Genomic DNA, 25,520 nt, shown 5'->3' with positions numbered 1-25,520 from the left:
GGGGAGTGAACCAACGGATGGAAAACTTCTCTCTCTCTCTGCCTCTCCTCTTTCTGTGTAACTCTGACTTTCAAATAAATAAATCATTTAAAAAAAAGATCTTCCATTTTTTATATAACCCACAGAAATTACAGTTAGATACTCAACTGACTTTATTTATAAAAACTACAAGTGTAATCATTCTCCCTGTAATGCAGTGTCTAGTATCTAACAAAAAAGAATTTCTGTGCCCCTGTAAGTACTCCTTAAAAACCACACACATATAAAATTATGTAAATAATAGAGATGCAAAGCAAATAACAATTTAACAATATAGTTAGAAGGGCCTGTTTATATTTGAAGCATATCATTATTTTATCATGGGAGATCAGGTATTTTAAATTGTTTCCTTTAACATCCAACTCATTGAATATTCCAATAAAGCCACAAGTTACCCTTGGAATCAGAAAAGAGGTTAAGAAGTTGTTTTATAAAAGGCATCCTATGAAACCCGCAACTTTTAAATATTACTAGTTGCATTATCAAAGCACATTAGTTAACCCAAAGATTAAATTATCACTAACATTTCCCAGACAAGTAAAAATAAACCACAATTGAAAGAAAAAAAAAACAGATATTTTCACTGATTTTTAAATGAGCATTTAAAATTATTTTTATGAGTATTTAGCAAGGTTGAGTGATTTATAGCATATAGTTATAACACATAGTTCTTATTTATTGATAAACCTTATTTTTGCTCTCTTTGTTCTTCTTTGTTAATCATCTTACTGCATGGACTACATGTACAAATCTGAGAATAACCTCTCCCTCTTCCTCTTTGCCTTTTATAACATAAGCCCTTGGTTTCCTGAAATAGTTTTGAAGATCTTTGAGAATGACAAAAAATTCCTTTCCTCATACTTTCTTAGGATTATCTATAGTAAGCACAAGATAAAGAAAAAATAAGGGTCCAGCGCTGTGGTGTAGTGGGTAAAGCCGCCACCTACGTCACTGACATCCCATATGTGTACCAGATCAAGATCCAGCTGCTCCACTTCAAATCCAGCTCACCGTTGATGTGCCTGGGAAAGCGACAGAGGATGGTCCAAGTGCTTGGGCTCCTGCACCCCCATGGGAGGTTCAGATGACACTCCTGTATTCTGGCTCTGGTCTGGCACAGCCCAGGCCGTTGTGGCCATTTGGGGAGTAAATCAGTGGATGGAAGATCAATCTCTTGATATCCATCCATGTCTCTGTCTCTGTCTCTCTCTCTCTCCCCCTTCCCCCTCCCTCCCTAAATATATATAACTCTGCCTTTCAAATAAATAAAAAATACATCTTTAAAGAAAAAAATGATTCAAGACACCAATATGAGTGTATGTAAATTTGTTTAAATTATATTCAGCTCTCTCTCTCTCTCTCTTTCTCTCTCTCTGTCTCTTCATTTCTGTCTCTCCCTCTCTCTCTTAGGCTCTCCTTCTCTCTTTTCCTTCTTCACCCCTTCCCTCTGGTCTGTTGGGTTTCCCCACCAATAAACCGTTTCCCTCACTCCAGTGTTTGGTGTGTTTTGTGGTGACCTTATATTGGTGCCGTGACTCGGATCCAGGCTCCCCCACTGACTTTGCTCTCCCTTCAGGGGTCTCTGAGCTACCTTGGGGTCCTGGATTTCTGCCAGTCACAAGACAAACCCCCACAACTCCTTCCAAGCCACCAAACACTTCGTGATCTCCATCCACACACCGGCCTCTCAAATTCTGAGGTAAGATGCAGAATGGGAAATTCTCACAGCAATTGCTGCTATGGGTTGTGGTTCTACTCTCTCGTCTCAAAGTCCTAGTACCAGGCACCACAACATCTACAGACATTGTGTCCAGGCAACAGTAGGTGTGGGCAGCGACTCAACCTCCTGTTTCCCTTCTATGGGCTACGCCCTGGGCTCCAGTGGGTGCCTGGGTGACGACCCTACCCCCTGTTCCCATATTGTCTAGTGGCCATGACCTTGAGATGCCCAATATCCACCAATCCGACTCTAATGGTCGCCATGGGAGCTGCTGCTTCCCACCTTCCATCTGATTCTCCTCTCAGTTGCCTTCTGAGTAATATAGTCCCTCTCAAACTGTCTCCAGACCTCAAACAGCAACCCTGATAGCTTTATCACTTCTGTGAGCTTTATCACTTCTGTGAGTGATCCAGAAAATGGAAGGAGATCCCATATATTCAAGTTGTTTCCTATCTTCAAGCTAAACCTTCTATGTGTACTTTCTGCTCTACAGCCAAGGTCCTTTCAGCCTTCCAAAGTTTCCACTAGAGGTCAAGGGCCTGAGCCAAAACCCCTTCCTTCTACATTCGCGGCCCCGCCTCTCACTGTCTCAGATTCGCTGCTCCTACTTTCCTGCCCGCCCCCTGGCAAAGGTTTAACAGGACCTGTTCCTGAACACTTGGGTGGCTCTCCCCCCACCTCGATCTTTCTCTGTCTCTCGATATCTGTCCCTCCCTCCTTCCCTCCCTCCCTCCCTCTCTAACACTCTCCTTCTCCCTCTTTTCTTCTTGCCCCTTCCCTCCAGTCTGTCAGGTTTCCCCACCAATAAACCCTTTCCCTTAAAAAAATTTATATTTGAATTTTTGTATTCCCCTAAGAAATACTGGTCACTCAATTATGCAGAATGAGAAAAAAAATTTCCAAGCTGCGTATCTGACAAAGACAATATATGAGGAAATCTGACAGTCCAACAGTTTAAAAAAAAAAAGTAATTAAAACATGAACAAAAGAACTGGATAGACGCCTCTCAAAAGAAGATACACAGGGTAGGGATTTCGTACAGCACTTAAGATGCCACTTGGGATACCTGCATGCCATGTTGGAATTGCAGGGTTCAACTCTCGGCTCATTCAAGCTTCCTGGTAATTTGCACTTTGGTATGCAATTGGTGATGACTCAAGTAATTGAATTCCTGCCATCCAAGTTGGAGACCAGGATTGAGTTCCTGGCTCCTGGTTTCATCCTAGCCCAGGGCCAGCTGTTGTGGGTATTTAGGTAGTGAACCAACAGATAGATGCTCTGAGTCTGTCTCTCTGTCTGTCTGTCTCTTCTTTCCCTGTCTTTTTGCCTCTCAAATAAAATAAATAAAAAAATTAATAAGACATCCAAATGTTCAACAGGCATACAAAAAAATCCTCAGTGTCTCTAACAATCAGAAAGATACAGATCAAAACCACAATGAGACATCACCATACTCCAGTTAGACTGGCTATTCTCAAAAAGACAAAAGTTAGCAAGTGCTGGCAAGGATGTAGAAATAGAAGAACTCATGTTTTAATGAGAATGGAAATTAGTACAGTCAGTATGGAAATCAGTATGGAGATTCCTCAAAAATAACTTTTACAACTACCACATATCCAGCAATCCTATACCAAGTATATAGCCAAAAAATACAAAATCAGTATGTCAAAAAGATATCTGAATTCCCATATTTATTGCAGCACTGTTTTTTTTTTAATTTTTAAAAAATTTATTTATTTATTTGAACAGAAGAGAGAGTCAGAGACATAGACAAAGACAGAGGGAGAGATCTTCCATCCACTGGTTCACTCCCCAAATGGCTACAATAGCAAGGCCAGGGCCACATTGAAGCAAGGAACCTAGAACTCCATCTGGGTCTCCTACATGAGTGGGACAGACCCAAATACTTGGGCCATCTTTTGCTGCCTTCCCAGGTACTTCCTGGGAGGCAGGAGGGGAATATCATTATGTTCCTAGAATTGCATCAACAAAACACATTGAATCTATTAAAACTAATACAAAATTAGGGCCGGCGCCGCGGCTCAATAGGCTAATCTTCCACCTGTGGCGCCGGCACACCGGGTTCTAGTCCCAGTCAGGACGCTGGATTCTGTCCCGGTTGCCCCTCTTCCAGGCCAGCCCTCTGCTGTGGCCAGGGAGTGCAGTGGAGGATGGCCCAAGTGCTTGGGCCCTGCACCCCATGGGAGACCAGGAGAAGCACCTGGCTCCTGCCTTCGGATAAGCGCGGTGCACTGGCTACAGGGCACCGGCCGCGGTGGCCATTGGAGGGTGAACAAACGGCAAAGGAAGACCTTTCTCTCTGTCTCTCTCTCTCACTGTCCACTCTGCCTGTCAAAAAAAAAAAAAAACCTAATGAAAAATTTAAAAAAAATTTTAAAAACTTGAAGACCCAATTTTAGATGTTTTTGAGGAGATATATTTATTTTGACTGAATATGATACAATATAATATGTATCAAAACAATCACACTGTTTTCCATACATATGTACAATTATAATATGTTCAAATTTTTTTAATAAAAAAAGGAATCTTGTTATTTGCAACAACATGGATGGAATCTAAGATCATAATTTTAAGTCAGGTACAGAGGGGCAGCTATCAGGGGCCGGCACTCTGTTGGAACAGGTAAAGCCACAGCCTGCAGTGGCAGCATCCCATATGGGCATTAGTTTGTATCCCAGCTGCCCCTCTTCTGATCCAGATCTCTGCTAGTGGCCTGGAAAAGCAGTGGAAGATGGTCCAGGTGCTTGGGCCCTAAATCCACATGAGAAACACGGATGAAGCTCCAGGCTGCTGGCTTTGGACTGGCCTACCCTAGGCTGTTGTGGCCATTTGGGAAAGTGAACCAGCAGATGAAAGAACTTTGTCTCTCTTTCTTACTCTGTAATTCTGCCTTTCAAATAAATAAATCTTTTAAAAAAAAAAGCGGGGGGAGGGGTGGGTGGGCAGTACTGTGGTGTAGCAGGTGAAGCCCCCGCCTGCAGTGCCAGCATCCCATATGGGCACTGGTTCAAGTCATGGCTGCTCTACATCTGATCCAGCTCTCTGCTATGGCCTCAGAAAACAGTAGAAGATGGCCCAAGTCCTTTGGCCCCTGCTCCCGTGTGAGAGACCCAGAAGAAGCTCCTGGCTCCTGGCTTCAGATCGGCGCAGCTCCAGCCATTGCTGCCAATTGAGGAGTGAACCATCGGATGTAAGACCTCTCTTTCTCTCTCTACCTCTCCTTCTCTCTCTGTGTAATTCTGATTTTTAAATAAATAAATAAATTGTTAAAAAAAAAATAAAGAATTCTTACATCAGAAGTTTCAGATAGGCAAGGAGAAGAAGAAATTCAGAATTAAAATTAAGACTCCAAATTCTGTATCAATCATACTCACTGACACTTTAATATACTTTTAGTAGACTACATTATTGTTGTCAATCCATCATATCTCCCTATGACCACAACCTTCACCATGTGATTCTGCAGTTCCTTCCACCAGCAATCATCCTTGGATATCTCAAGTCTCTTGATGTTAGGCACAGAGATGAGACTTGCTTTGGCTGATATAATATTAGAGGACATGACATAAGCAAAGACTTGAAATGTATTTCCAGAGTTGGAGCTTCCCTGTGTTTCTGCCATCACTAGGAGAAAATCATGCCCCTTGGCAATCCTTTGATCCAAGGAACAACAAAGACTCATAGAACAGACCTAAACTCTGTGCACATTTTGGGGGCAAGAACAGCTAACCCAATAAACATACTAGCAAGAACAACTTCTATTTTAAGCCATCCATGTCACAGCATTATTGCGGCTTTAGTTATATTTAATATACTTATATATTAATTTTAAAACATCATCTCGCTAAAAATCTTTATATATGAAGTTGATGAGCCTCTCTTTCCTTTTGTCCTATAGTAGCTATATATCATATTTCCAAAGGTAGCTGCATCAGTATCTCCCATTTCACACGATTTTTACAGTTTGATCTTAACATTCACGCATCAGGTGGTGGAGCTTATTTCTCTTCCCACGAACTTTGACTGAGCCTATGATACTGTGTAACACCTGAAGCCAGACATAAAGCTATCTACAGTTTCCATGTATGGCCTTCAGGCAAGCCAGCAGCAAGCAAGAAGCCTAACCCCGCTAGGACAAGCACAATGAGAGGTACAAATTTGACAAAAGAAGACAGATAGAGAGAGACACCAAGCAAAAGGCTAAGAGTCCAAGTAGGGAAACGGCAAAGAGAAAGGCACTATGGAGTAGAGCCATGACTGCTAACGATCTGAGTAAAGCCATGTTGGACTTTAAAGACATCCTAGTGCCCAGCTGACACTATCCAAGTCAGCAGATCCTCCCAGTTTATTCATAATCCACATAACTGCAAGAATAAACTGGTACTGCTTTAAGACACTATCATTTATAGTGAATTATAACATGGAGGCGCAAACAAGTCATTGATAAATGTGCTGAATTAATTAAATTTGTTGAAATATTCTGTTTCGTGCTTACCTTGGTGTTCGCCATGTCCACAATATACTGGTCTCCCTTTATACATTCCATTACTTCAAAACCATCTCTGTCAATCACCTTGGCCTGAGAACTTCCAGATACAACAAGTATCATGTCTCCTGTGTTACTATATTGTAATGACTTGATCTGATGGCTATGCAAAAGAAAAAGAAAATAATCTGGTAAGTCACTGAGCATAATATTCATATTTTAACTGCCTTAAGCTCTCCAGGAAAAATGTTACACAACTGCACAGACTGATAATTCTATAAAATCAGGAACATAAACCTCAAATGGACCCACAACACCCACTGGTTATCCTGTTAGCTCTCTCTTCCAACTCAACACAGACATCTATTAAAGCATACTCTACTAACCCTATACCTTCAACCTGATCAATTTTCCCTCTTTCTGTTGCTAATCTTCTTGATGTTAACTACAAGAAACAAAAAAGAACTACTTTGGGACAGGTGCTGTGGCATAGCTGGTAAAGGTACTGCCTGCAGTGCCAGCATCCATATGGGCGCTGGTTCGAGTCCCCAGCTTCTCTGCTTCCCAACCAGCTCTCTGCTATGGGTTGGGAGGGCAGTGGAGGAGAATGGTCCAAGGCCTTGAGCCCCTGCACCCATGTGGGAGACCTGGAGGAAGCTCCTGGAACCTGGCTTTGAATCAGCTCAGCTCCAGATGTTGCTGCCACCTGGGGAGTGAACCAGCAGATGGAAGACCTCTCTCTTTCTCTCTGCCTCTGCCTCTCCGTAACTCTACCTGTCAAATAAAATAAATCTTCAAAAAAAATTTTAAAAAGAACTGCCTCAAGTTTCTCCCCCTTAATGTTATAAATTTAACTGCTCCTAAACGGCTCTCTGCCTCCTTCTGTTCAACTACAAGGATGAAAATGAACCTCTTCCTGGCCAAGGGAAATCATAATACCGATATCCAGGATCCCATCATTCCCAGTATCTTCAGGAACTTCCACTATCTTTTCTCTTCTTCCATTCACAGTTAAGCAGTTTGAACAAATTTTCAACCCTCCTCATCTCCTCCTTTGTTTCTCTAGCACAACAGTATCCTTTCTACTCTCACCACTCCACTAAAACTGATCTTGTTGTTGTGGCTGTAGTGACAGCTACGGTGTGCCACTTTCAGAATTGAAATACTCAGCCTCCCAGCTTCCAGAATTGTGCCTGCTGGTGCTGAACAGGTGAAGCCTCAGGAATTTCCTTGAGTTGCATGGAGCTGCCACATCCAAGGTTATGTCACTCTCCAAAAGCAGCCCACATTCAATGACTGCCCAATGTGCAGTAAAATGGCCTGGCACTATACATCACAACCTGGAATATCTCAGAAGGGCTATTCCAGTGTCAGGTTCCAGTGGGATCACAACAGTTGAGGCTGCTGTTCCACTACCCTTCCAGCTTCCTAGTGCTATATCCATTGCAACCTCTCTCACAGAGATCAACCCCAGAAGTACTGCCCAATCAACTTCCTACATGCAAATGTTGAAATGTCAAACTTTGTTCTAGGGAACCTGACCTGAGAGAGATGATACCAAAAGTGGCCCTGTGAAACTGACTATAAAATGAGATTCTTAAGTGTATTAACCACTAACTGACTAGCAATGAGGAACCAACCACTGGTAGTAACTAGTCCATAACATGCTGTATCACTGCAATCACAATTGTGAAAACTTTTGTCGGTGAAAGAGAAGGCATGGCAGGTGCAATATTTCAGGCATTTGTGAAGTACAGAGCAGTAATTAAAAGGACTAGGAACTGGATAGCTGTTGCTAGGAGCAGTCAATGCAATGGAGAAAAACAATGAAAGGCTGAGGGTGATAAATCATTGACTAAAAACTACACTATAAAAGCCAAAGGATCTCTTTGGCAGCATACAGAGATAGGGATATGGGTCTCTGGCAGGTAAGTGATATGCAGTCTTTGATGTGGTAAAACATGTTTTCCACTCCTGTTAAGAACTAGAACCACACAATCAATAGTAGCATACCTTTATGTGTTTGAACCAAGGCTATATTAATTTTTCTGTCCTAGGTTTGAATTCACTTCCAAGAGACCCAGACAATATGGATAATCAAGAGAAATTCACAGTGATGTACAATATTGATGGCATCATATTAACTAAATTAGATGAACAAGAAGTAACAAGTACACTGGTGAGATACAAGTTCTCCCAGAGACTAGTCACTGGTCTCTGATTCCCTGGTGAAGATCATTGCGGCAGTATCCGTGCTCAAACTGAGGATTGCATGGATCCTTAGCGTGGTTCTTGTGGCAGAGTGGATGAATATCGTACCCACTGGAGCTAGCACCTGGACATTGGTCTCCCTGGAGGAGAGGAGGTGAGCGTTAGACTATGCCAACAGAGCAGATCAAACCCTCTCTGTCGCTCCCCCTCTTCGTGGAGGAGCGACACAAGACCCTGCGTTGTTCTTTTGTCTGCTCGGCCCTCCCCGGGTTTGCTGCTGGTTCTTCCCAGGTTGGCTGCCGTCCCTCCACCTCCGTGGAGGGGCGGCACCCCCTGCCACTTTCCCCACTTCCACGGGGGAGCGGCACACCGCCGGCCGGCTCTCTCGGGGGCTGCTCAGATGTCCCTCAGGTGTTCCTGGTGCATGTTGTCTCTCGCCTCCTTTATAGTCCTCTTCCACCAATCCCAACTCTGCTACCCACACGCCGAATATGCTGCTCTCCTCCAATCAGGAGCAGGATCAGCTCCTGCAGGTCATCACTCAAGTTGGCGAGAGGCAGCTGCGTAGAAGTTATTTACTCCCTTCTCAGCGCCATATTGTGGGAGAGCAGATGCATAGAATAAGTCTTAATTTCAGTAACTTAGTCTAGTCCGAGTTGCTCCCCACACCTCTCCTCAGATTAAAAAAAAAGATTTACCACGCCCAGCTTGGGTATCACCTTAGACACTCCCCACACCCTGGAGCACTGAACAGAGCTCCCTGACCACACCCAGTACATGCCTCTGGGTACCGACTGGAAGAGCAGACACTTCACTAAGCCATAAAGGCACAGTCCAAAGATAAAAGCCATCATAGGGAAGAAAAGAAAAGAAACCAACAACAACTATCTCTAAATATGCCAAAATAAACACAGAAATTCAAGAAACAAAAGGAAGATAGGGGCCAGCGCTGTGACATAGCAGATAAAACTGCTGCCTGCAGTGCCAGCATCTCAGATGGGCACCGGTTCAAGATACGGCTGCTCTACTTCAGATCCAGCTCTCTGGTATGGCCTGGGAAAGCACCACAAGGTGGCCCATGCCCTTGGGACTCTGCACCTGCATGGGAGACCTGGAAGAAGCTCCTGGCTCTTGGCTTCAGATCAGCGCAGCTCGGGCCGTTGCAGCCATCTGGGGAGTGAACCAGCAGATGGAAGACCTCTCTCTCTGTCTCTACCTCTCTCTGCAACTCTTTCAAGTAAATAAAATAAATCTTTAAAAAAAAAAAGAAATTATTAGATATGTATTTGATGGAATACTACACAGTGGTAAAAAAAATGAAATCCAGTCATTTGCAACAAAATGGAGGAATCTAGAAAACATCATGCTGAGTGAAATAAGCCAGTCCCAAAGGGACAAATATCATATGTTCTCCCTAATCTGTGACAACTGAGCACCTAAAAGGAAACCTGTAGAAGTGAAACTGACACTATAACAAGTAATGACATGATCAGCCCTTGTCCTGTCGAGCAACAGCTTACTATTTTATTCCTTTTAGTATTTTTTTCTACTAATACCATTGGTTGAATTCTTTAATTAACACACAATTATTCTTAGGAGTTTTAATCCAACTGAAAATTGATCTCTGTTAAAAATAAGAGTGGGAATAAGAGAGGGAGGCACACATTCCCACGGACTTACCCCTAAGAGTAAAGCTAAAACCTTGCCACGGGACTTCAAATCCCATTAAGTTGACAGGTACCAATGCCATCTTACTAGTTAAAGTGATCAGTTTAAATTCATAACTGATCATAAAGATAGGATTAAGTGTCAAAGGGATCACATAAATAAGATCAAGTGTTGCTAATAATAATTGATAGAATTAAAAAGGAGAGAACGATCCAACATGGGAAGCAGGACACACAGCAGACTCATAGAATGACAAATGCCCTAAACAGAACTCTGGCTTCAGAAGCAGCCCTTAAGGCATTTGGATCTGGCTAAAAAGCCCATGAGAGCATTTCAGGCATGGAAAGCCAAGACACTCTGGCAAAAAATAACCTACAGGAAAGATCTCTTGTCAGCGAGATCCTGGTGGAAAAAAGAGGCCATCAAAGAAGGAGGTACTTTTCTCTGAAGGGAGGAGAGAACCTCCACTTTGATTATGGCTTGTCTAAATAGTGTCGGAATTTGTGGACTCAAGAGGCCTTGGCAGCTGGTGACAAGAACCTTGGTTGATCACTGACATCATAAATAAGAGCGTCAATTGTTAACTCAACAACTGGAGTCACTCTGCACTTGCTCCCATGTAGGACGTCTGTCCTTAATGTGTGATGTTATGAGAAATAACAGTAAAACTAGTCTTCAAACAGTATTTTATACTTTGTGTGTCTGTGCAGGTGCAAACTGTTGAAATCTTTACTTAGTATAGAGTTGATCTTCTGTATATAAAGATAATTAAAAATGAATCTTAATAGAGAATGGGATAGGAGAGGGAGTAGGAGGTGGGATGGTTTGGGGGTGGGAGGGTAGGTATGGGGGAAAGAAACGCTATAATCCAAAAGTTGTACTTATGAAATTTATATTTATTAAATAAAAGTTGTGTTTTTTTTTTTTTTTTTTTTTTTTTTTTTGGACAGGCAGAGTGGATAGTGAGAGAGAGAGACAGAGAGAAAGGTCTTCCTCTTGCCGTTGGTTCACCCTCCAATGGCCGCCACGGCTGGCGTGCTGCGGCCGGCGCACGGCGCTGATCTGAAGCCAGGAGCCAGGTGCTTCTCCTGGTCTCCCATGGGGTGCAGGGCCCAAGCACTTGGGCCATCCTCCACTGCACTCCCGGGCCACAGCAGAGAGCTGGCCTGGAAGAGGGGCAACCGGGACAGAATCCGGCACCCCGACCGGGACTAGAACCCGGTGTGCTGGCGCCACAAGGTGCAGGATTAGCCTAGTGAGCCGCAGCGCCGGCCTAAATAAAAGCTTTCTATTAAAAAAAAAAACAATAGGCCGGCGCCGCGGCTCACTAGGCTAATCCTCCGCCTAGCGGCGCCGGCACACCGGGTTCTAGTCCCGGTCGGGGCGCCGGATTCTGTCCCGGTTGCCCCTCTTCCAGGCCAGCCCTCTGCTGTGGCCAGGGAGTGCAGTGGAGGATGGCCCAGGTGCTTGGGCCCTGCACCCCATGGGAGACCAGGAAAAGCACCTGGCTCCTGGCTCCTGCCATCGGATCAGCGCGGTGCGCCGGCCGCAGCGCGCCGACCGCGGCGGCCATTGGAGGGTGAACCAACGGCAAAGGAAGACCCTTCTCTCTGTCTCTCTCTCTCACTGTCCACTCTGCCTGTCAAAAAAAAAAAAATAATAATAATAATAATAATTCACTGACGCCAGAGTGCCAAGTGTTAAATCAACGAAAGGAGTCACTGTGCACTTGCTCTCTGTCCTTAATGAGTTGTACTATGAGAATTAATGGAAAAACTAGTTTTCTTTTTTTTTTTTAGATTTATTTATTTATTTGAAAGTCAAAGTTACACAGAGAGAGGAGAGACAGAGAGAGAGAGAGGTCTTCTGTCCGCTGATTCATTCCCCAGATGGCTGCAACAGCCGGAGCTGCACTGATCCGAAGCCAGGAGCCAGGTGCTTCCTCCAGGTCTCCCACGCAGGTGCAGGGGCCCAAAGACTTGGGCCATCCTCTACTGCTTTCCCAGGCCATAGCAGAGAGTTGGATTGGAAGAAGAGCAGCCAGGACTAGAACCGGCGCCCATATGGGATGCCAGCACTTCAGGCCAGGGCATTAACCTGCTGTGCCACAGCGCCGGCCCAGAAAAACTAGTTTTCAAACAGTACTTTATACTTTGTGTGTGTAGGTGCAAACTTTGAAATCTTTACCTAGTATAGAGTTGATCTTCTGTATATAAAGATAAAATTAAGAATGAATCTTAATAAAGAATGAGATGGGGGAGGTGGGACAGGAGTGGGGGTGGGGGTGGGGATGGGGGGAAGAATCTATATTCCAAAAAGCTGTACCTATGAAAATTTATATTAAATAAAATATTTTAAAAAGCATAATTTCAAAACACTGAAAAGTATAAAAATATTTCAGCATATATGCAACATTAGCAAAATGAAAGCATCTGAAGTTTATAAGTACACCCGTGACTTTGTTACCTACTCTCATAATTAAAGAAAATTCTCAATTTCACTTAAGTATTACAGAAAAGAATTTTTTATCCAACTTCACAGAAACTAGAAAATCCAGGGGCCAGCACTGTGGCATAGCAGGTGACAGTGTGGCCTGCAATGCCAGCTTCCCATATGGGCGCCGTTTGTGTCCTGGCTGCTCCAATTCTTTTTTTTTTTTTTTTTTTAAGATTTATTATTTGAAAGGCAGAGTTACAGAGAGACAGAGGCAGACAGAGATAGAGGTCTTCCATTGGCTGGTTCACTACCCAAACTGTCATAAAGGACAGAGCTAAGCCAAACAAAAGCAAGGAGCTTGGAGCTTCTTCTGGGTCTCCCACACGGATACAGGGGCCCAAGAACTTGGGCCATCATCCACTGCTTTCTGAGGCTACAGCAGAGATCTGGATCAGAAGTGGAGCAGCTGGGACTCAAACCAGTTGCCATAGGGGATGCCGGCACTGCAGGGGGTGGTTTTACCCATTCCCCTGCTCCAATTCCGATCCAGCTCCCTGTTACTGGCCTGGGAAAAGCAGCAGCAGATGACCCAAGTGTTTGGGCCTGTACTATCCATAGGGGAGATCTGGATGAAGCTCCTGGCTTCCTGGCTTCAATCTGGCATAGCACTGGCCATTGCAGCAATCTAGGGAAGAGGCAGTAGATGAAAGATCTCGCTTTGTCTCTCCCCCCTCTCTCTAATTCTAACTTTCAAAATAAATAAATAAATCTTTTTGAAATATTAGAAGATAAAAATATTGAATTTATGAGTCATGGAATTTAAATAACTATAACTAAGAAAATTAACTGGCAAACAAAGAATTTATACAAAGAACAAGAAATCATAACAAAAAATGGAAAAATTCTAGAAAGAAAAATACAATAACTAAAATTGAGAATTCAATAGCAGAGAATCAAAAGGTTAAAAGAAAATTTCTGGACTGAAACATGGTGAAAAAACATGGAAAATGCAGAAAACAAACAAAAGATACATGTGACACATATTAAAAATTTGTCTCACACTGGAATTGCAGAATGGAAGAAGAGAAAAGCAATATTTGCAGAGGTAATTGTCAAAATTTATAGAAAAATGACTAAAGATACTAATCTAAAGATTCAAGAAGTACTATAAACCTTTATAGTGTAGTAGAAATTACATCTAGGCACAGCATAGCAAAACTGCAGAAAGTCAAAGATAAAAATAAAATAAAATAAAAGCTTAACAATAGAGTATAAAAAATATTTCAACAGAGTAGGTGATTGTTTTCATGGAAGTAACAAAATTAAAACCTATGGAATTTATCAGCAGTCAACTTACTTTAAAGGAAATACTACAGGGAGTTCATTAGGCAGAAAACAAAAGATGTCAAATAAAAGCACAGAGTGTGGCATAAAGAATAGTAAGAGATGAAGAATACAAAAGTAAGTATCAATGGATACTGACTGCATAAAACAACAATGTCTGATGGGATTTAAAATGCGTTCACACACCCATATATAAATATAAAATACACAAACAACTGCAAAAAAAAAAAGGCAGGAAGAAGATGTAACTAAATATAGTGAATGTTCTAAGGTATTTACATTTAACAGGAAAAGGCAAAAGTGCTAACTTATAATAGACTTTCAAATTATTCTAAGAATATATGTTGCTTTTTTTCCTCAGCTTGTGGACCCAGGACGAGCAGAGCAGGACAGGCGCTTAGACCCCGGGACTGTATTCCAACATGGCCGAAGACAACTGTTCACACAAAAAACTATCAAAAAATCATAGGTGCAGTCCCACAAAATTCACAAAAGAGCAACTGAAAATCCTCATCAACGCCTTCAACCAAAAGACATACCCTGGCTACCCTTCCAAACAGAAGCTTGCTTTGGACATCAACACCAAAGATTCAAGAATACAAGTTTGGTTCCAGAATCCAAGAGCACAATATCCATTCCAGAAAAGACCAGAGCTTGAGGAAGCTTTAGACTCAAGCCAAGGCCATGGAGAAGACTGTCCTCAAGAACAAATTCAAAATCTCTTTACTGTACAAACAGAATCCAGACAGTGTCATACCAACTACAGCTCCTCTCGATCTCACACCCTCATCAAGGCATTTTTGAACAACTCTTACCCAGGAATTGATTCCAGAGAACAACTTGCCAAAGAAATCAGAGTTCCTGAGTCAAGAACCCAAATTTGGTTTCAACGCCAGAGAAATAGATTCCTTATCCAGAGAAAACAAAAGTCTAATGAGCCCTTAGAGGAAGACCAGGGAGAAGAAGACCGAGAGTGCTTCAAGTCTTTCAAGAAATCAAGAAATCTACCTTTTCCCTGAGACTTCAAGACAAACCTTTCAAGAAATGGTAAACAGGACTTCAGGAGGCAAATACAAGAGAAACCACACAGCCTATTTGACCTATTCTGGTTTCAAAATTCTTCAGACATTGGGACAATGAAAACGAATCTAATAGGAGCCAGTCCTGTGGTGCAGGAGTTAAGTCACTGTCTGCACTGCCAGCATCCCATAAGAACACCGGTACAAGTCCAAGCTGCTCCCCTTCTGATCCAGCTTCCTGCCGATGTGCCTGGGAAAGCAGCAGCAGATGGTCCAAATACTTGTGCTCCTGCCACCCACGTGGAAGACTCAGATGGAGTTCATGGCTCCTGGTTTTGGCCTGACCTACTCCAGGCCATTGTAGCCATTTGGGGAGACAGCCGGTGGATGAAAGATCTCTCTATCTCTATGTGCCCCTTTCAAACTCTCTCTGTGACTCTGCTTGTCAGACAAACAAACAAATAAATAAATCTTAAAAAAAAAAAAAAAGAACATATGTTGAGGCCAACGTTGTGGCATAGTAGGTTAAGCATCTGCCTGCTGTGCTGGCATCCCATATGGGTGTCGGTTTAAGTCCTGGCTGTTCCTCTTCCAATCTAGCTCCGGGCTTATGGCCTGGGGAAGCAGTAGAGGAAGGCTCAAGTGCTTCGGAGACTGGGAAGAAGCTCCTGGTTCTTGATTTCGGATCAGCCAGCTCTGACCATTGTGATCATTTGGGGAGTGAACCAGCATTTGGAAGATCTCTCTCTCCCTCTCCTTCTCCCTCTCCCTCTAATTCTGACTCTCAAGTAAATAAATAAACCTTTTTTTAAAAAAATATATATGTTGTAATTCAGATAAAATATTAAGTAGCTGTTTTAAAGAAACTCAACGAATTTCAAGAAAATACAGAAAAAGATCTCAACACTTTAACAGGGTAACTTAGCAGAGAGATAGAAGAAAGTTTTGAAAATCAAGCAGAATCTTTGAGCTGAAAAGTACACTAAGTGAAGTTTAAAAACATGATAGAAGGCATCAATACCAGAATAAACCATGGGTGGGCTTTTGACCTAACAGTTAAGCCAACACTTGGGATGACTGTATCCCATATTGGAATGCCTGGTTGGAGTCCCAGCAACACCATTTCTGATCCAGCTTCTGGCTAACACCCACCTGGGAGGCAGCAGAACATGGCTCAAGTACTTGGGTCCTTGCTACTCATGTGAGATACCTGGATGAGATCCAGGCTCCTGATTTTGGCCTGGCACAGCCCTGGCTGATGTATTTGGGGAGTGAACAAGCAAATGGAATCAATCTCAATCTCTCCCTCTCCCTCTCTCCCTCCCTCCCTCCCTGCCTCCCTTCAATAAAATGAAAATCAATAAAAAACTTTTTTAAAATATTTTTCTTTAAAAAATCAGAATAAGGGCGGTCAATAGCGCGGGCCTGGCGGAGCGCGGCAACGCGCGGAGATCGCGAGGCGACCGGGGCCAGCTGGGCCCCCGGCGGCGCGCCCCTCGGCCCAGCCGGGAGCCGCGCCAGTCGGAGCCCCTGGCCGAGGGCGGCCAGCCAGCTTCTCAGCGCCCATCCCTCCGGAGAGCAGCCGGGGGGCATGACCGACCCACCAGGGGCGCCGCCGCCGGCGCTCGCAGGCCGCGGGTGAAGAAGAAAGTCCGTACCCTCTCGGCCCGGAGCGAGGAGGCGCCACGAGACGAGGAGGCGCCCCAGATCGAGGAGGCGCCCCCGGCCGAGGAGGTGACCCCAGACGTGATCCAGGCGGAGGAGGTGACCGAGACCGAGGAAATGGCGGCAGCCGGGCTCAGCGTGACCGTCACCCACAGCAATGAGAAGCATGACCTTCATGTCACCCCTCAGCAGGGTAGCAGCGAACCAATTGTCCAAGACCTGGCCCAGGTTGTTGAAGAGGCCATAAGGGTTCCACTGCCTTTCCAGAAACTCATATTTAAGGAAAAATCTCTGAAGGAAATGGAGGCACCATTGTCAGCACTTGGAATACAAAACGGTTGCCGGGTCATGTTAATTGGGGAAAAGAACTGTCCAGAGGAAGAGGCTGAACTAAAGAAGTTGAAGGATTTGGAGAAGTCTGTGGAGAAGATAGCCAGCCAACTAGAAGAGTTGAATAAAGAACTCAGTGGAATCCAACAGGGTTTTCTGGCCAAGGATTTGCAAGCTGAAGCTCTCAGCAAACTTGATAGGAGAGTAAAAGCCACAATTGAGCATTTTATGAAGATTTTGGAGGAGATTGACACCCTGATCCTACCAGAAAATTTCAAAGACAGTAGACTGAAAAGGAAGGGTTTGGTGAAGAAGATCCAGGCGTTCCTAGCTGAGTGCGACACAGTGGAGCAGAACATCTGCCAGGAGACTGAGAGGCTCCAGTCTACAAACTTGGCCTTGGCTGAGTGATGTGCCCTGAAGAGGAGCTGTGCTACCTGGAAGAAAAGTGCCACCAGCTTCTCTGGAATGGAAGTGGCCTGATTTTCCCCTGGGCTACCAGGGGCAATTGGCCAGTTGCCAATTTTCCTCCCCCTACGCCAGTTCTCAGTGAAAAAGTGTCTTCGCGATCTTAAGTTAGAGCTCCTGTCTGTTTTCCCCTCTGTCTTTTGAGTCGCTGTGCTGTCCAGCAGCCCACTTCTTCTGGAAAAGGCATTCTCTGCCCAACTGTCCCAGTCTGGTGACTTCCGGGTGCTTTCTATGGGCTGGGGAGAGCTTGTTTGCCCTGAGCTAGCTCCCGGTTTATAGGCTCTCCTGGCCTTCAGGTACACAAGAGCTTTCTTGCCCTGGTGATCCCATAGTCTCACAGATGGAAAAGCAGAATCACCAGAAGGTTGTGGCCACTCAGGAATGCTGACAATGGCATGGAATGGGTGTTCGCCACACAGGCAGTCCCAGTGTCCCTCGCATCTGGCTGGGTTGTTGGTTTACAGACCCTGCTCAGCCCTAGGCTGTGACGTCAGGCCCATTCCTAGATGAGACTTGTGATGGATAGATTTCCTCGACCCCACGCAAACCTTCAGCAGGTCAGAACCTGGTGCTGACTGAGTCTCTGCTTGAAACAAGGCCACAGCCATGGCTTAGGAAGGGCTGAGACGGGGAGCCAGAGAGTAGAACAAGCAGGTGGAGAGACCAGCACCAACGAGAAGCTTCTCAGGAGTGACATGTGCTTCCTTCAAAGGCGTCTGGGCCCTGTACCCTCATGAGTGCTATTATTTCCCTCAAGGTTGTTCTCCCCCTCCCCATTGTTATTAAAAAGTTTGTATGTCCACCAAAAAAAAAAATCAGAATAAGCCAAAAGAAGAAGAAATTAGTGAACTTAAAGACAGCTATTTGAAAATACACAGTTGGAGGATAAGAAAGAATGAAATGAAGAAAGTTTATACTACTCAGTCATTTAAAAAAGGATGAAATTTTGTCAACAGCAACAATACGGATGGACCTGGAGGTCATTATTTTAAGTGAAATAAGCAAAGCACAGAAAGACAAGTACCACATGATATTAAGTGTGGAATCTAAAAGAGTTCATCTCACAGAATTTGAGAGTATAATAGTGATGTCCAGGGGTTGGGGGCAGTAACAGGGTGGGGAAGAATAGGGAAAGGTTAATTAACTAAATTACAATTTGATAGGAGAAATAATTTCTGGAGTTCTATTATGTGGTAGGGTGACTATAATAGCATATCCTTTCCTTTCAAATGAAAGCTAGAGAAAGGATTTTGAAGATTTTCAAGATAAAGAAATGACAAAAGAGGGTAAGCACTGTGGCACAGTGGGCTAAGCTGCCTCTTAGATGTACACATCCCATATCAATGTGCAGCTGGAGTGCCAGCAGTTCTACTTCTGATCCAGATTTCTCTAATGCATCTTGGGAGATGCCACCCACATAGGAGACTCAGATGAGTTGTGGGTTCCTGACTTTGCTTTGGCCCAGTCCTGGCAGGCATGTGGGGACTGCCATTGCGGAGAGAAGAGCATTTGCTTGCTCGCTCTTTCTCTCTCTGCCTCTCATGTAAACAAATTTTTTTTTAAATCATTGAAAGAAAACCTAACGAAATCTGTAAAAGTTTATTTGGGCAATATTGCCACAAGGACTAAAAACAATACTACAACCTCTAACATGATTTTCAGTCACAAACACAGAAATAATTGAAGTAAACACCTCAGTTAAAAAGTTCTTAGGCATCCTGTTCCAAAAGGTTCTGTAACTTTCTTCAGAGATGACACCATAAACTATCACACCAGGGCAATGTTATAAGTATGCTGTCAGGAGTACTGCAGGGCCCCTGCACCCACTTGGGAGACCTGGAAGAAGCTCCTGGATCCTGGCTTCAGATCAGCCCAGGTCCAGCATTTGCAGCCATTTAGGGAGTGAACCAGCAGATGGAAGATCTCTCTGTCTCTCTCTCTCTTTCTGTCTGTAACTCTGCCTCTCACATTAAAATATATAAATAATAAAAATAAAATGAGCTCAATTTTAACAAAATTTCAGTTAGGTGGTCCAATTTACTTTCTAAGTTTATAATTTTAAGGCTGAGAGATAATTATTTCAGGAAAGAAACTATCAACTCATAACAATTGTGTCTTCAGGCCGGGCACCGTGGCTCACTAGGCTAATCCTCCACCTGTGGCACCAGCACCTGGGGTTCTAGTCCAGTTGGGGTGCCGGATTCTGTCCCGGTTGCTCCTCTTCCAGTCCAGCTTTCTGCTGTGGCCCAGGAAGGCAGTGGAGGATGGCCCAGTTCCTTGGGCCCTGCACCCGCATGGGAGACCAGGGGGAAGCACCTGGCTCCTGGCTTCAGATCGGCGCAGCGCCGGCTGTAGCGGCCATTTGGGGGGTGAACCAACGGAAGGAAGACCTTTCTCTCTGTCTCTCTCTCTCTCTCTCTGTCTAACTCTGCCTGTCCAAAAAAAAAAAAAATGTGTCTTCTGTAAATAGATTATACAGAAAAAACTAAAATTCACGTCTATCTGGCCAGACTTCAGTGGAATATTCTTCATGGCTGGTTATCAAATGAAGTCAGATACCTCTCAATAAAACATATTTTATATCCAGCCACTACTAGCTAGAAACCGCTACTCCAAATTTACACTGACCATTTTTCCTAAGATGCTGAAAACACAGTTGATAGTTTTTAAAACATTTATTCTCCAAAAAAAGCCATTCTTGATACACCAATTTCAAAGGCACAGACTTTCACAGAGAGATCTGAGTGGGCTGTGAGATTAGATTGTATGACAGTGTGAGGCATTTCACCACAATGCCCAAGATCAAAGTGTCACAGCAAACGAGGAGCTAGAACTCCTAAACCAGATGCCCATGAGAGGAGCCTAGAAAAGCAAAGGTGGGCTACTGTTCAGAAGTTTCCAATAAAAACGAAGCACCACTAGTCTTAGGACATCCTTTCTAAAATACTAGAAATGATATCCTTAACAAAATTCTGACCGGGAGCCAAAATTTAAATTAAACCCATAAGGAAGTACCATGAGACATAAAATTACATGGTTGACCAAATATGCCAGTTAACCGTTTATTATCTCTTTGTTCCAAATTCACCCTTCACTGCCTGCTCTGCAAAAATTGATTTGGGCCCTTTAAGTATTTTTCCTTTGCCAGTTGGCATGATGTTAAAGCTTTGTCAGAAGAAAATGCTGGAAAGACACTGGAAGAGAAAGTAGTTTTCCTTCCAAACCTAGAGTGCTCCTCATGGCAGGATCTCATACCATGCAGTTTCTCCAGTGTGTGCATTTTCTCCACCATTTCAGGCTCCTGAAATGCATGGCAGTCAGCAGCACTCAGCAGTTCCCCCAAGCACCCAGTTAGTGTGGTAGCACAGGGACTCTGGTGAGACAGATTTCTGGTAAGTTCCCATTCCACTGCACCAGAACAACTTCTTCACACTGAGCCACAGCCACGCCTTCCCAACCAAGGTCAGGATCTCAATCCAGGAGGCCTCCTTCCTCAGTGCTGCTTCTCAGTCTCAGGCGAGACAGACGCTCCTTTCCTTTATCCTTCCGTGTTTTTCAGAGCTCCTATTTGTTACTAATGTGTCCTTCCTTGCTCGAAATCTTTCTGCTCAAATTATATGTGATTTCTCAATCTTAATCAAACCCTGACTGCAGATCAAATTTCAAGCAACTAATCCTTAACTGAGAAAATTATAGACTGTTTAGTCATGCACATGCATACACACACACCAGATCTTCATTCATTAGAAAGTTCAGACTGCTAGCGTAAAGTCTCCAAGGTAAGAAATACACTTAACTTGTTAGTTCACAGGATATACCTTTATTAATGGTGCTCTCACTCAGGGTAACTGTTGATTTTCCTCATTAACCATGCAAGTAGTCTAACTGATTATCTTGGGGTGTGTGTGTGTGTGTGTGTTTGTGTGTCTTGGTGATTCCTTTTTTTATTTTGAAGGGCAAATGAAAAGCTAAAACATATTAATACTTAATAGAGAAAGGAGTACAGTCAGTGGCTCCATTTCTCTGGCCAACTGCTCTATCAAATTGCTCTATTTATATATAGAGGAAAACCCAAAATCTCAGCAATCCCAAACTAATATGCAGTTTGCTTTTCAGCTGTAAAGGAAAAGATTTTTAATCATTTCCCTCTGTTCTCACTGTGCATGTGCTCTCTGTAGTCCACTTTGCCAACATTAAAATGAAATATTCAGCATCAGGCTCACCATTTCTGTCCCACTTCGTTCTTAATTCTGCTAGTCACAGAGTTAAAAGGCCAGGATTAAGAGTCATTAGACACAGTACTAAGGCAAATTAAAGGGCTTGTTCAAGGGGTATAACATCTGCTCCTCAAATTCCTGCCGAAACAACTAAGATTCCGATCAAAGAGAACAGAGGGAAAGCCAATCTGACAGTGAACTGGAGTCACGAGGAAGTGAATGTTCTCTCAGGGAGTAACTCTGACACCAGAGGAAGGCTTAGTGACATTGCACAATTCCTTCTGTGAAGTTATTCATGGGGCAAGTGGGAGTACATGAGCGTAAGTGGAGGGGAGTGGGAAGGTGAAGATTGAGGATCCTTTTAAGTAGTTTTTGCTTGGCTAGCAAAACAAGCTGGGACATGCAAGACAGATCAACACAGCTGTTTGGGGCCGTCACTTGGGGCTCAGGAGCCAAGGTGTCCTGCTGTAGTGAAAAGTGCACTGGAATGTGAGTCAGGAGCCCAGGGAACCGAGTCCTTGCTCTCGTGCTAACTAGCTGCATGATGGTGAGCAAGCACCTCAGCTTCACAGGACTCAGCGTCCTCATTTTATGGGAAGTCCGAAGCTGAGACTAGATGGCAGCACTGTAGAGGGGTGCTCCCGAGCCTCTGAGAGCAGGTACTGGTTGTATAACTTCACTGAGCCCTGACTTCTTCCACCGAAAAAAAAGGAGTGATAATGCTTACACAACTGGGGTGAAGACTAAAAATAATATACATATGGCCCTGAGCTTAGTACCTGAAAAAATATCATTATTACTTATTTCCAAGATTATCTGAGGAGTATAGAATACTAGCCAAATGTAATGTTTTCCAAATTCATTAGAAATAAGTATACATTTGGCACATGTTTTAATTATTACTAACCAAAATACTCAAGAGAAATGTTTTGACATCTTTTCTGATTTTCTGTACCCAAACAAAAAAATCCAAGTATTATGTCAAATATGACTACCAGATCCTTGGGAAACATAGCAATAATGAAGAGAGAAAATACAATTTTAGGTTAAATGCCATCTTCCAATTATATTTGATGAAATTGTCTGTTCCTTTCATGTATGCAATATACATTATCTAGTCCTGGGAAGAGGCCAAGGAAGCAAGAGACACAAAACAAAAACATCAAGTTTTTCTATGAGAATATTAAAAATACTAATTTTTAAAAGACAAAAAGTAATCTTCAGCTACTTCAGTATTTTAGATTTCAAATTTAAGAAGAGATTTCGAGTACAAAATTAATTAAGAAGATATTACCTACTGGCTTAACATACTAAAGGTTAGCAAAGCAGCAGCAACTTTCAAAACAATATCTGTCAAATACTGCTGAAGGCACAGAAAATTTCTACCCATGATTGTATATAATTTTACCAAATGAAATCTACAATACTTTCCATCAAAATGTATACTCTTATCTGGAAATGAGATACAATTACATACCTCTCAGTCAAGTATAGATCAATAATTCCGTGACTTTACATGATTTCTCACCATGCTAAAATAAGATAATTAGTCCCAGAGGCAAGGGATCCAAATGCATAAACAACATGTTTCTTCAGAGGAATAGAGAAATATGATCAAGAATGTCAACAAATGAAGATTACGAGAAACAGATTAAGTTTTTGTTCTAATTACTCCAAATAGTTTCCCTCATGGTAATATTAACTTCAGGAATAACTCCTGAGTCAATTCTAGGAGCAGAGCAGTAGGGGTTCAGCATTTAATAGTGAACCAAAAGGTCTTGAGCGAGCGAATAGTGGCAGGGTCCTGCTTGAAAACGCTTTTCTGGAAAAGAGACATTTAGATAGATACAAAAGCATAAGAAGAAACTAATTGTATTTGTGAAGGGGGAAGCAGAGAGCAAGTGGTAAGGAAGAACTTTTTTAAACAGAAAAAAATGTGCATTGAGAAAATCTCATAGCCATTTTCCAAGAGTGTACTAAAAATGGGAAGGAAGGTGGATAAAACATGGCAAGAGTTTGAGCTTGTTTCAAAGGCACCAGAGGGACTGAGCATGAGTAGCGAAGACAACATAGACACTGCTGCCGCACTCTAAGTGAGATTTACCCAGGAAGATTTGTGGAGAACCAGAGAGAAAGAGCAAGAGACAGACTGGAGAACCAGAGTATTCTTCTACATAGAGAATAGGTCATCCAAGAAGGAGAAAATAGCCAAGGAATGAACCAAGGAGGAAGGAAGTGAAACAGAATCAATCAAGTGTGACGAAGACTTCACATTGAGAAGTAGAAAAAAGTATAACCAGATGGAATAACAAACGTAATTATAAAATCCTCCCAAGTTCAAGGTAAGAACAGAAATGTAAGGCTTTAGAAAGTAAGGACGTGCGAACATTCACTCAAAAATGTAAAAATATATTTTGTCAAGGTAAGGTTGATTCTGCAGAAAATAAGAGACCCTTAAAAATAGGAACTTCACAGGCTGGAGCTGTGGCACAGCAGGTTAAAGCCCATATGGGTGCCAGTTCTAGTCCCAGCTGCTTCCTTCCAATCCAGCTCTCTGCTATAAGATAGCAGTAGAAGATGGCCCAAGTCCTTGGGCCCCTGCACCCGCATGGGAGACCCGGAAGAAGCTCCTGGCTCCTCGCTTCGAATCAGCACTGCTCCAGCCATTCCAGCCATCTGGGGAGTGAACCATCGGATAGAAAACCTCTCTCTCTATCTCTCTCTGCAACTCTTCAAATAAATAAAATAAATCTTTAAAAAAAAAAATAGGAAATTCGCCGGCGCCATGGCTCAATGGGCTAATCCTCCACCTTGCGGCACTGGCACACCGAGTTCTAGTCCAGGTTGGGGCGCCGGATTCTGTCCCGGTTGTCCCTCTTCCAGGCCAGCTCTCTGCTATGACCCGGAAGTGCAGTGGAGGATGGCCCAAGTGCTTGGGCCCTGCACTCGCGTGGGAGACCAGGAGAAGCACCTGGCTCCTGCCTTCGGATCAGCGCGGTGTGCCAGCCATTGGAGGGTGAACCAACAGCAAAAGGAAGACCTTTCTCTCTGTCTCTCTCTCTCACTGTCCACTCTGCCTGTCAAAAAAAAAAAAAAAAAAAAATTGGAAATTCAATATAAAATATCTAAAGAAAAGAGCTGTTTATGAAATACATTAGACATCCAATTACACATTCCAAAAGAAATACCTAGAAAAACAAATTGGGAAAAATGAAGAGAATAACTGAAAAATGGAAACTTTCCAGAAACTTCAATTAGGAAAAGACCAGAAGGATTAGAAAAAAGCCTGCCAGAAAAAGTACAAGAGCCTCATGTGAAAATATCCCAGAAACCATAAATTTCTAAGAAACCTCATTCTCAAAGCAGCAATGCTACCCTATGCAAACAACTATCAGAAATTTTAGGCAACTGTCAGCTAAAGATGCTCAAGAGATAATACAGAGTCAACAGAACAAAGATGCACCAATTCGTCTGAAACCTAATTAAAAAAAACCTCCTCCCTGAAAACAGAGCATCTACCACATGAAGATTTCCCTCCAAAGATTATTCTGAGACTCCCCAAAACTTCCTCAACCAGACTCATTGCACTAGCCACTGGTTATTAAGTCCAAGCAAGCATCTGTAAGATTAATCTAATCAGCTTGTTTCTCACCTACCAAAAACAAGAATGAAATAATTAAAAAATGTAAAGAGATTCTAGAATAATGGTCAGCAACATTTCTCTGAAGGGTTAGATAATATTTTAGCTTTGAAGGCCATATGTGATCACATATTCTTTATTATTTAGGGAGTTTTGTTTCCTTGTTTCACAACACTTTAAAATGGTAAAAACTATTCTTAGTTCAAGAGCCATACAAAAACAGGTCATAGACTGGAGCTGGAAAGTAGCTGTA

The 25,520-nt window shown here is 43.1% G+C and overlaps 2 protein-coding genes and 1 pseudogene across 5 annotated transcripts in view; 2 read left to right on the top strand and 1 right to left on the bottom strand.

Moving 5' to 3' along the window:
* WDR70 (WD repeat domain 70) overlaps positions 1-25,520 on the bottom strand; it is a 311,084-nt gene that overhangs the window by 213,151 nt on the left and 72,413 nt on the right. For all 3 annotated transcript variants that reach the window (XM_002713983.6, XM_089312747.1, XM_089312748.1), the window contains one exon: positions 6,279-6,432. In XM_002713983.6, the coding sequence (XP_002714029.2) occupies positions 6,279-6,432 (154 nt within the window). The remainder of the gene's footprint in view (positions 1-6,278; positions 6,433-25,520) is intronic.
* On the top strand, positions 12,845-15,077 carry LOC103349653 (double homeobox protein A-like). The gene has a single exon (XM_008262324.5). It carries the CDS (start codon positions 14,351-14,353, stop codon positions 14,945-14,947), a length of 597 nt encoding a protein of 198 aa, XP_008260546.2. The 5' UTR covers positions 12,845-14,350; the 3' UTR covers positions 14,948-15,077.
* Positions 16,645-17,751, top strand: LOC103349652 (BAG family molecular chaperone regulator 1 pseudogene; annotated as a pseudogene). Its single transcript, XR_016220152.1, has one exon. The product of XR_016220152.1 is annotated as a BAG family molecular chaperone regulator 1 pseudogene (transcript).

Source organism: Oryctolagus cuniculus, chromosome 14 (assembly GCF_051225735.1).
Source record: "Oryctolagus cuniculus isolate XC-2025 breed Fujian yellow rabbit chromosome 14, ASM5122573v1, whole genome shotgun sequence".
NCBI classification, from domain to species: domain Eukaryota; kingdom Metazoa; phylum Chordata; class Mammalia; order Lagomorpha; family Leporidae; genus Oryctolagus; species Oryctolagus cuniculus.
This window is presented reverse-complemented; position numbering and strand designations above follow the sequence as displayed.